The sequence below is a fragment of the Drosophila tropicalis genome, unplaced genomic scaffold (genome assembly GCF_018151085.1).
Source record: "Drosophila tropicalis isolate 14030-0801.00 unplaced genomic scaffold, ASM1815108v1 contig_593, whole genome shotgun sequence".
Lineage (NCBI taxonomy): Eukaryota > Metazoa > Arthropoda > Insecta > Diptera > Drosophilidae > Drosophila > Drosophila tropicalis.
This window is the reverse complement of record NW_027173070.1, coordinates 11,770,828-11,783,647: the sequence shown is the minus strand read 5'-3', so window position 1 is coordinate 11,783,647 and position 12,820 is coordinate 11,770,828. Positions and strand designations below refer to the sequence as shown.

Sequence of the window (12,820 nt, the reverse complement as noted above, 5' to 3'; positions counted from 1 at the left end):
TTATCGTGATCAACCGGAACCTGCTGTGGATCGTGCTATCTGGTGGACCGAATATATTCTTCGCCATAAAGGTGCTCCACACATGCGAGCCGCATCCAGAGATATGAATTTCATTCAACATCACAGTCTCGATACATTAGCTGTTCTATTGTGTGTTCCCTTGGTTCTATTTCTTATTTCTTTGTATATCATCATTCGTGTCCTTCAGTACGTCTTTGGTGAATTTATTCAAAACTCAGCAAGAAAAGAAGAAACAGCATTAAAATTTCATGAACCATCGTATTGAGAAGAGGCCTAATAATTGATAATGAAACAAAATAAATAAGTTTTTTTCCAAAAATGAAAAAAATCAGTTTAAGAAACAAGTTTAAGATACTGAAGTTTAATATTGAAAAATAAATCGTGTCAGCTCACATTTCGAGAGAAGAACTATGCAGATGCCAGAAGTTAAAATCAAAAGAGAAGAATATTTTATCACACATTCTATGACATTTTCTTTTCGTAGCTACTTTGGTGTTTTCCCTTCAAAAAGTAAATTGAAGCTTTAAACGCAATTGATTTATATTGGAAATGTATGTTTGCTGTCGCATGGAATGCAATAATAATTGAGATGGATTATATTTGACTAGTTGCTACTGCTATTTAAGCCATCCATACAGCCTTCTGTTTGGCCATATCACAAAACCCTTAGGTTTTCCTGTCTTTTTGGCTTTTATATAACCATTATACCAAACATAGACAATTTCATCATTTTGGCATTAATAATACAAAGCACTTGCACCGCAAAATTCGTTCGACAACTCCAACTCCGACTGCAACTCTTCTGTGCGGTGGTTCTTTGCCTGTACCCTTCTCCTTCTCACTCAAAACGTAATCCTTTAGCCAATTTTCAATGCAGAGAGACAGATAGACAGACAGTAGGACAGACAGGCAGACAGATAGACACAAAGTGCAAGCCAGAAACCAGGATAGCAAGTGGTGAAGTCAGGCTCGAGGAGAGAGAGTGGAAAGAAGAGTCGTGCAGGAGTCGCGCCTGACATGTCGCCAACGTTTTCCAGCAAATTGGTGCCAATTTTTCGACGAACGCTCTGTCAAATTGTCATTGTCAGCATGCCAAATGCATTACAAAAGCAACAACAAATGGTAGGGGGAAAATTGTGAATCGGCGTGCCAGAATGACAAATTACAGGCTGCCTGTGTATATATGTGTGTGTGTGTACAATGTGTATGTGTGTGTGTGTGTGTGCAAAGTTAATGCTAATTTCTCTTGCATAACATTCAGTTTTCGTCCTTTTTTGCTGCTGCTGATTTTTGCACATATTTTTTTCCATTCTTTCATGTAGATTTTTTCTTCTTTTTGGCAACTTACCTTTGACCATCCACAGCAAATTGCTCGTTTTGCAGATATAATTTAATATAGGGCTGTCGTGTATGCAATTTATAGCGACAATTCAGGGCACGTGGATATAGACCAGGATATGCTGGTGATTGTACATAGCAAGTTTGCAGACGACAATCACGATATTCCCTTTCACAGTAGGAGCTGCAAGTCATAGAAAAGAGAGATAGGGAGAGGAAAAGTGAAATTAAATTAGTTGAAAATTGCAAATAAAACTCCCCCAATAAATGTCCTCGAAAGGACCATAGGCCCACACGCACACATACACATACCCCAAAGAGATTGAGCGCGAGAGAGAATGAGAAAGAAAAACGGAAACAACAAAGCCAGAAAATTGTGTTCACTGACTTGGAAATCCCCCATTTCTTTCTCAATATCTTGTAAAATTGTTGTTAAATTACAAAACAGCAACGACAAAAAAAAAAAAAAAAAAAAAACTGAAACTGGATTGAGTTTTTGGGTCTAGGGGTTTCTCGTGCGCGTATAATTTTCAATTTGTTTAAGTAAAACAAACGCAAATCATTCAGCTTTGAAGCCGAAGTCTTGCATAAATATGATTACCATTTTCGTATTTTCTTTTCTGCTCAGTATTTTTCTTTTTCTTTTTTTATTTTGCACTCTTTTGCCTTGGCAATTTGCTTTTCATTTGCGCTTTGGTTTCGGTTAAGGATTCCTTTTATTTTTATCATAGGGTAAAGATGGGCATATGAAGAGCCCCGAAAGGTAGGCAATATAAAATATTGAAATCATTTAACCCTTGAAGACTTAAGAGTGCCTCATATTGAACTGAGATGAGGCTTTGTGTTAACTTCTATTGCTCACAGGTCCAGCATTCATAAGAGTTTTTTCCTTCATTCATAAGAGTTTTATTATATTCATTATTTATCTTTGCTTTGCCCCAGATTCAGGTAGCTTTTATAAGGTAATTATAAATTAATTTTATACATATTCAATTGTATGAATGCAATAGCCAAATTTTGCTTATTTTTATATTCTAGTTCTAAACACATACATATTTGTAAAATGTTTGAAAAAAATTTGTGTCCATGTAGACTAGATAAGAGAAGAGAAGATTTTAAAGCAACTAACTTTAGTAAGCAAAATTAAAAACCATAAAGCTGAGTCCATTGCTGTTGCTTTGAAAAATCTAAGCAAAATTAAACATTTTCTTTCTTTAAATCTCCATTTCAAAATGGTATTCCCGAGTCGATGCCCTAGCTTAACGGTTGGTCACTTTTTCCCTTGTGTTTGCCTGTGTGGGCGTTAGCTTTTGGGGTGTCGATGCGCGTGACCGCAAAATTAGCATAAAAATCATATTGGCTAGCTAAGGGAATTTCTGTCCTATGCCTCTTAGCTTTGCCTTTTTTCCTTTATCTGTTTCTTGTTCGCTTTCTCTGTTTTTGATGAGATCTTTAAAGCGTTTATAACTCATCTGCTCTCTCCAGGACTCAAAAAAAAAAAAAAAAGAAAAACTTTTATCTTTGATTTCGCTTTGGCCCTTCAAAGAAAAACTGCCTACTTGGTAACAACTTTTCGATTATTCGGCAAAAAACCTTTCTCGCTCTACTCACTCATATATGCATGGACAAATATCAATGGATAAATCTTTTGCTTAAAACTTGCAACTTATTTTATTAAGATAAAAACTTTCAGCTCGACAGCAAAAGGCATGTTAAAAAAACGAAATGAAAGAATCCAAAACGAAAAAAAAGAATCAAATAAAATTTAATGTCTGCAAAGTTTTTTCCATCGTCGTCGTCGCGAGTTTATGCTTGCCGCAGTGCAGGAAAAAGAAGGAATTTTACTCCTCCTTCCCTCCTGCCCAGCTTTAGCCTTCAACTCCAAAAATTCAACCTCGACCCGCTCATCTGTTTCTGTCTCTTTGCCTCTCCATTTGGGTTTTTTTTTTATCCAAATTGTAATTCAATTTTATGCGACCTTCTGTTACCGAAATCCCTCGCCTCATCTTACACTCTCCCGAGCCGGCACTCCGGGGGGCACTAGGACACTTCTTGCTCGCATATGATTATGAAATGCCCGTTGACAACAAGGACATTTGAGTGTCGTGTCGATTCGTTTCGTTTCGTGATGTTATAATAAAATTAGATTAACGCTTCGATGGCTACAAAGTAGTATATAAGCCCCTTGAAAAACCAATCTCCCCCCATTGGGAACTTACCCTTGGACAACTTCACCGCGTCGATTTGGGTATAATTCCGGATGTTGGCCATATCGTAAATAGACTTCGGTTTGTTGTTCAGCGCGTGAATCGAATGTGAAATAGGTCTGGAATGAGTAAAGAGAGAGAAAGAGAAAGGTGAGTAAATGGTTTCCATTTCATTTTCTACCGAGGCAAATCACGTCCTCCCTCGTCCTGTTTGTTTACGTTAAACTGCATCCCATTAGTAGCCATGGATGCTGATGAATTTTGTCGATTTTCCCCTCAAACCAAACGTGGAACGGGGGCCACGTTTCACTCAATGTGTGTTTCGGTTCCTCCTTCTGTCAGACAATTGCATGTTTTGCATTGAACCGCCCGAACCCCTCCGGGTTACCCTTCCTATCGACGCGGTCTTTTCTCTGTTAATGCCCCAGCCATGAAAATGCGCAATGTCAGTTTCGACGAAGACATTTTGCGTTTTTGTCCTTGTTTCCCCATGTACTCGTCATCTAGCGGGGTTCCCGCCTCCGTGTATTTGCTCTGATGTGTTTTTGTTGCTGTGTGCAATGTGCGTATGGCTTCTGCTGTTGCTGCCGTTGCTGCTGCTGGCTCTGTGCCTCATCAACACTAATGACGTGCTGCAATGACGTAGGCGTGCTGGGCATGAACAGCAAGCAGCAGCAGCAGCAACTCGTCAGAGTTGTTTTCTGTTTGCCGTGTGCTGAGCCAACCAGCTCGGAAAACTTTCAAACAATGCGGCTTAAACTCCAAATTGCAGGTGTTTCTTTAAAAGGTGTAGTTTGTCATGGTTGCATTGCAATTACAACACTTCTTTCTAATTGGTATCTAACTGATGCATCATTCGTTTGAAGGTTATAAAAGGCAATGGTTGAAAATATTTAGGTAATGTTTATATTTCTTAGTTAATAAATTGGTAGAATAAAGAGTTGTTGGCTTTTTTTGTACAATTAGGTCCTTATACTAAATGATAATTTCATCCTAGATAATGTAAATGATATGGATTGAGTCAATGACTCACTCAAATTCTTAACAAAATTCCATTCGTTTTTCGAATAGGAAATACTTTGCTCTGTGAACTCATTCAAAGAAGTAAAGTGAGTTTGACAGACTATTTAACAACCGAATGACTTGTTTGTGATTTTGAATGTATTCATGCAATCCTCTCATTCCCAAAAAAAAAAAAAAAAAAATGTTCCAAAAAGTGTTTAGATAATTTCTTTAAAGATGCTTCCTTCTATGAGTTCTAATCAAAATTAGTATCCCCTTTTCGCAACTATTTAACAGATAATAGGAGGTATATTTCGAGTTCGATTATTCTGAATATTTTTGGAATCAGTCTTTATAAACTACATCAATCACAATTTATTGGATAGATCAAATACTCTTCTTAACTAGTTAATCATTTTCGATTATAAAATTGTAAATTAATCTTCATAAACTGTTTCGATAGTTCTATGATAATATGTTGCTTTGCATTCTACAATCAATTTCAAACGTTCCTCATTTGATTGGTAGCAAATTTGTGTGTGTTTAGTTTGGATTGTAATTTCAATTTGCAATTATGTATTAAATAGATAACCAAAAGCCATTTCCTTATATGGCACAAATGGTAACTGGCAACGTAACGGCCAGGCAATAATGCCACAAGTTATCATCATCGTCATCAACGGTATGATAACCGCAACCATGATTTCTAGCGGGTCTCTTCTCCCTGTCGGGCATCCTGTGCCCTGTGTACTGGCGGCAATGCCACCTCAGGTCTAACCGAATTGTGGGCGTAGGTGTGTGTGTGTGTGTGTGTGTACGGCACACAGATGGGCGTAATGCACATGTCAATATTAAATGCGTTACCGGCGTCAATGACGTTAGCGCCACTTAACGATGTGAACAATGGTCGAAGCGTGTACCGCATTCAGGACCCAGGACCCAGGACCCAGGACCACTTTCAGTGAGACAGAATGATGCCAGGTTTCCATTTCGCTGTCTGTCTACCTCTATGTCTCTCTCTCTCTCTCTTTTACTGTGCAACTTTAAATGCATTGAATATTTTTCAGATGTGCAAGCTCTTGTGTCCAACATGAGTTCATATCCATATCCAAATACATGCATCTGCATGACGATGCCCCAACCAATCTTTTTCAATATATCGGCAACATTCTTGTTGTTGTTGTTGCTGCTGTTGTCTCTGTCCTCCTCTTCCATCCTGTGACAAATTTGTGCTCGAATAAATTAAAAAATCATTTCGCTTTTCGCATTTTTGCAGCTGGCAATTTGGTAAAATTATTTTTGATTTATTTTCGGACATTGAATTTATGTTAATGCGAAATTGTTTGTGGAGGATAATAAAATGAGGCGAGGAATAAATGCATTTTACCCCCCTCTCTCTCTCTCTTTCGGCTGCTAGCTACTATGTATTATTTGTATATATATTATAAACTCAGTCTGATTCTCTATCAGAAATAAGAAAAAAAAGTTTTTCAACGCGCCAAATAAGTGGCAAGAAGGAAGCTCGACAAAATCTGCGTAGCGCAACGGTGTGGAGGAGGATGATGGCAGAAAGCAAAAAAAAAAAAAAAAAAAGCGCAGCATCCGCCAACTTGCCAGGCCAGCGGAAACAGGAGTGGAGAGTCTGAGGGGCAAAGTAAAGGAAGACAGTAGAGTTTTTCATAAATATTTATGACTCCATTAAGGTGTGCATAAGACACTCTAGAGGGTGCGCCCTATGTAGCGGGTTGTCTGCCACATTCTTTTTCTCTCCCCCTCTCTCTCTTTCCCAATATGTCTGTCTGTCTGTTGCTATCTATCTCTTTCGTATGGAGTTGGTGGGAGGGTTTAGTTTTTGTTATGTTTCTACTGTTTACGCTTCATGCAACGTGTTGTTGCTGCTCTTGTTGTTGCTGTTGTGTAAGCTGGTCATGAAGTTAAGCTCACTGGTAAAGCCAATCGGTTGCATTGACTGTGCTTTGGAAGTCATTGAAAGAGCAACGCCACAGAGAGAGAGAGAGAGAGAGACAGAGAGAAAACAGATACGTAGTGAGAAGAAGAATAATGTTCAGCTTTGTGGGTATGTGATGAAAGGGTTCCTCTCTTATCCTTTTCCTTGCCTTTGCTCCTGTTAATCTCGGAATGAAATGAAATCTTGATCTATGAGAATTTGAACCGAAGGTTAAATGAAAGTGAAGAGAAAAATGAGCTGTGGACACAGATTGATGCAGTGGAAAAAAGCGAATTTTTCCCAGTGGTCCATGCACGACAAGATCTCCAAGAAGGAGAAATGACTATATAGGAGATGTTAATGAGTAGGCTCACAAATGTTGTCACAAAGACATCGACATATTCAACAAAGACAAAGACATTTACAAATACAGAAACCAATATTTTGAAAATGATATACGCAACAAGTGATTAATATTAAAAAGGAAAATAAGTTCAACTGACCTATAATGCAAACGTTGAGAAAAGTCTGGGAATGATAGTTGCAACCATACAATAATTTAAATAAAACTCTCATAAATGACACTAAAAGTTAAGAAAAGAATTTTCTATTGAATATTAGTTGCATTTAAACACCACAATAAACACATAAGACCATTTTTACCATGACAAGCAGAGTTGGGCAATTCTAAAGGACATTTTCGTATATGACACATAATCACATAATCCCTAAAAAGGAAAGTAGCACAAATAAGGATAATAAAAAAAATAATTAATTTGCATTGGTAATCAAAACCTTAAATAGGTTTTATAATTCTAAACCGATTAACAAAGTTGAACACTTGAACAAGATATGGAGGAAAGAAACTCATGAGAAATTACCAAAATAAACCAAAATTACAACTAGCCTTAACCTATATTTTAAATAAATAACTTTTATTCAACTCAAAATGCATCTAAATTTTATTTTAATATTTAAAAAACATTTCGTTATCCTAACAAAAATGCAAACCGAAATTTTGTTGATAAATTCACTTGAACTTTTTGTCCATTATAAATATTAAAATTCCTTTGTATGACATAAAGAAGTTATCTCTCATTTTATAAATGCAAATACCGCATCAAAAACGCAGCAGCGCAGCAAAATCAGAGGACAACAGGAACGACAAAAAAAAAAAAAACATAAAATATATATACACACATACATTTCAGAATTCAAGTTGGGAACTGAAATTCACAGATACATATATATGTACATATAATAAACCTGCAGCTGCAATGAGGACAACGACGACAAGAATGACGTTGAGAAGGGAGTAGAAGGACGGCGATGATGATGGCGGCAGCAAGTCGCCAAAACGACACATAGACAGAGGCCAGACAACTAGAGGCACAGAAGTTGATGGAGAGGGAGGAGTATAAGGCAAAAGGACACCCACGCCCAGGCCATAGACGATGTGTACATACTTTGCCTGAATAATGCATGCAAAAAAGAAAAAAAAAACACGTAGCAAGAAGAAAGGAGGGAACAAAAAAAAAAAAAAAAAAGATATACCATACAGATGTGTGTGTTTGGGTATGTGTGTGAGAGTGTGCCTGGCACACTAAGTGCGAAAGTGAGTTGCATAGATGCAGCCAAGCAGATAGAGCAACATGGGTCACAGCAGCAACAGCAACGAAAAATAAAAAAAAAATAGTAAAAATAAAATAAGAATAAAGACCAAGAGGATGTTGCACAGTGGTCTAAAATTGGAGCACAAACTAACTTTACACATCAAACAAACGATAAAATAATGTGGTGTTAGCACTGAATAAATCTGCTAATAAATTGGTATTTGTCTTCAGAAGAATCACGTTTTAAAGTGAGTAAATTTTTGACAAATTTAAATCTCTTTTCATTATGACTTCTGCATCATATTCTGTCTACATATATGTGTACATAATAATCTAATAAGGTTTGATAATAGTATTTTCATGTGTAGGTTGTAAATTTCACTTCATTAAAGTTTCCCGTTTTCGATCAATCCCAAAATAATATTATTATTACAAAAATTTACCAAATTCACAAATACCAAAATAATTGGAATACAAAAACAAAAAAAAAAAACACTAAATTGGTAACTGAAAATAAATGAAACTGAAATAACTTTAAATGCAAAAATAAAAAAAAAAAAAAAATACTAATTAAATAAACAGAAACATGAATGCAATTTCGGTTGGTTGCAAATTACCTTTAATTTAACATGAAAATCTGCATAAATTGTGTTTACCAAATAAACTTTTTGAAGCTATAATGGGAGACAGCTAATGTTGTTAAACGAAAAACAGACAATGCGATATATACAAATACATATATGAAATGTTTGTACATATGAACCTAATAGCATGCTCACGGCAGACGCACTTCATTTTTTTGCTTTTTGGAGTTGAAATTTCGACTAAGGATGGTGGACTATTTCCCATGCTGGTCTTTATCGATAGAATTATTGAATACCAACTGGTTAAATATCAAAACCATCCTGCAAAATTCTTCTGAGAGTCTTAAACTTTAACTTTCTTGTATCTGCTAATAAGAAGACTACTGCTACTGAACAAATACTTTTTAAAGTCGTTTTCCAACAGTATTTAGTTACAGACAATCATCATTTGCAATAACCAACAAACGATTATTAAGAAATTTGATGTTAAATATCAAAACCATCCTGCAAAATTCTTCTGAGAGTCTTAAACTTTAACTTTCTTGTATCTGCTAATAAGAAGACTACTGCTACTGAACAAATACTTTTTAAAGTCGTTTTCCAACAGTATTTAGTTACAGGCAATCATCATTTGCAATAACCAACAAAAGATTATTAAGAAATTTGATTAATATGAAAATGGTAATATTTATGGGACAAAAATACAGATCACATATTTCATCCCACATAGTTTCTATTCTAACGATTTCAGTCCACTGTCGATTGAGAACGACGACGACAGCAGCCAAGGAAGAAGAGTTGTGTGCTGTAATATTTTCTTTAAATTATGTGATAAATATAAATATATGTATGCATGTTTGTATGTATGCTGGACCTCTGTCCCTGTGTGCGTGTGCGTATGTGTTGGCATGGATATGCCAAAAGAAGAAGAAGAGGAAAAGGCAAACGACACGCAAAAAAAAAAAAAAACAGGACGAGCAGCATCAGCAGGACTAAGAAGAATGACGAAGAATGCAATGGTTTATTAGTGTAAGTGCGTTGGCGGCGACACCAAGACCCGTGCAAGGTCTGCCCTGTGTATATCGTCCCGCCTCGCAGCCAAACCCAGCCTCTTTCTCTGGCTGCCTCTGCCCCAGTAATTGCAATTCTCTGGAGTTTTCTTTCTTTAGCTTTACTTGGTTTTTTTTTTTCCTCAATTTTTTTTTTATAAATGAAGTTTAGAACTAAAGGTGTGTTGACTCAAACTGGGGAATTTCAATAAGGGCTTTGGTTGGTGCCAAAGGTCTTTAGACACCCAACCCGAGAGAAAAGGGTTAATAATGCAACATAACTGAGAAAATTGTGTGAGGATTATAGCATGTTATGTGTATTCATGGCATTAAGCTGCAGCAGAAACTGTTTAAGATGTTGTAACGTAGATTTAACTAGAGTTATTTCTGGAAAACTTGTGCATGTCAGTGAGAAAATTGATTCAATATATTCCCATTCAGACCCAATTTAAATAAGTTTTGCACATGGATTTCTTTTCTTTCTTAAATCCTTTTACAAGAAAACTGAATCGCATTACCTGATCTGTAAAGTTATCCGTATGGAAGAGCACCTTCACATAGCTTGTCTCGCTGATGAATGTCTGCGGTTGTTCGGCTTCGCCACAGAACATTCCTGGCTCTCGACGATTCGACACATCCGTCTTGGCATTGCCATCAACAATCTGTGGAACAGAAAAAACAGAACCTATGAAGTTGAGATGGAATGGAATCAAATACTGCCTGGTTTCCGCGCAGGCCAAAACCATAAAAGTGTCACATAAGTCATCATTTAACTTCCACACATATGGGGTAATAAATTAGTTTTCAACCACATAACCGCCATCTAACCGAACCACCCACCTGCAAATAGCCACCCTCGCAGTGTGTGGCATTCAGCAATTGTCCCACTTTGAATTTCTTAAAGCGCAATCGGAGCACAAAATCACGTGGAGCTCCTTTTAGGGTGCGAAAGCGATACCAGCATGTAAGTGGACGTCCCACATTCTGATTGCTAACCTCCGGCGAGCTAATGTCCTCGAATATGTCCACAGTTTTATTGCAATGGTCTTTGGATATGTCTGATGAGCTGCCGCCACCGCCTCCACCACCACCACCGCCGCCGCCGCCTCCACCACCGCCAGAGCCACTGCCACCTAATGGAAAGAAACGAATAAAAAAAGAGAGTCAATTAATTAAGTGGGCAAGAGTAATACATAATATATATATGGAAGGTGGAGATGGCACTTTGCTGGCAACTTCATTCGGATCGAAGCTCACATCGTATAATTCTCTGAAGTCTTATCTCTAATACACAGGGTTACTTTTATGTATTTCCAAGAAGGAATGCTTTCTATTAGATAAGCTCAGAGGGAGCTTAAGTTAATTAATGAATGGCCCCCTAATGATTAATCATGTACTCAAAAATTTAGCAATTCCCCCAACTCAATATTTTATTAAAGTGTTTTTAATAAAATGAATAATGACTAAAACAAGGATTTCTTTTTGGAATAGAAACAAAAAACTAGCAAAGTTAGCTCCGTATTCTCGGTAATCTCTTTTTATAAATCTAAAAAAATCAAGTCGAGACATAATTTTCGTTAAAAAGTCAGCTGATGATTGAACTTGGTAGTTATTCAAATAGCTATCCAAACAACCGAATCATTTTTTTGTTTTCCCGAAAATGACCTGGAACCTGCTTATTCAAAAGATTTCATTTCTGATTAACTACAATTTTAGATTTCAACAGAATGAATCTCTTTGTAGAAATTATATGTGCGTTATCTCTTCTTCGGAAATTTATTCATAATTTTTATACCCTTGCAAAAAGGGTATATTAATTTTGGTCAGAAGTGTGCAACGCATAGAACGAAGCATCTCCGACCATACAAAGTATATATTCTTGATCAGCACGACGAGACGAGTTCAAATAGCCATGTCCGTCCGTCCGTCCGTCTGGATCAACGCAAACTCCTCCTAGACCGTAAGAACTACAGAGCTGCACATAGGTTTGTATATCCTGCAGTATATACAAGCCTATGTGCGTTGTATATCTCGGATTCAGCCGAATCGGACCACTATATCATATAGCTCCCATACAAACCTCAAAGTCACGAACAGTGACTTTTCTCAATAACTTCGTTATTTTCTGTGCTATTATCGTGAAACTGAATATTTATTACGCCTATAAACTACTGTGCCAAATTTGATCAAGATCGGATGACTATATCATATAGCTCCCATAGACTATAATCAATATCTTCGTTATTTCCTATGATTGTAGGCCATTCTTTCGCAAACATAAGCCTTTTTAGATAAAACGTTCTTCCACATTGATGGCTAATAGGTAAGGAAAGAGTTACCAAAAAAGTTGCAAGGGTATACAAACTTTGACGCGGTCGAAGTTAGCCCCGGTCCTCTGGTTTACTTTAGATTAAGTCATTGCACAATTTAGAAACAACATAATTTAAAATTTTGTATTCATGTTATAATATTTGTGGACACAAAGTTTGGAAGTATTAATTATCCGATTAATAGGATTCCTGTGGCTGCAACGGAAGAAGCTACCACTTCACTAGTTGCCTGTACGGCTGGCAGATAGCGTACTTGAGATATAGGTTTCATTTCGTTAACAAAATCCGGTTTGGGATAACGAACTGGTTGACCTCTATTATTTGACTCTGAATACTTGGAACCACTAATAATTTGATCACGTATTTTATTCACTATAGGTTTTGAATAGACTCGTGCTCGTTGGAACATGTAATTATCCTCCTGTGGTGTAGGTATTCCAGGATCGGCTCGAGCTCCCCCATTGTATACAGAAATATGGGCAGCATTGGTTTGTCCCTTGAAGCCTCCACAAAATACCATTGCCAACAACATGGCAGAAATAAGAAATTGTTTTGCCATTGCCAAAGCTTATGCGCAACCACACACTTCCAGTGGTTTAAAAAAACTGAATATTATTTCACAATTCACTGTTGATATATATAGCAATTTGCCGTAAATATTGATATTGGACTTTGATTTTTTCAACGTACTTATTTTAAGAGATAAGAGATTGAACTTTAACTGTTCC

At 36.8% G+C, this 12,820-nt stretch overlaps 1 protein-coding gene across 1 annotated transcript in view; it reads right to left on the bottom strand.

Annotated features, from left to right (window-relative positions):
* Window positions 1-12,820, bottom strand: part of LOC137577270 (uncharacterized) — a 73,680-nt gene that overhangs the window by 14,760 nt on the left and 46,100 nt on the right. The window contains 4 exon segments of the mRNA XM_068290694.1: window positions 1,370-1,543; window positions 3,579-3,685; window positions 10,281-10,424; window positions 10,603-10,895. Coding sequence (XP_068146795.1) covers window positions 1,370-1,543; window positions 3,579-3,685; window positions 10,281-10,424; window positions 10,603-10,895 — 718 coding nt within the window.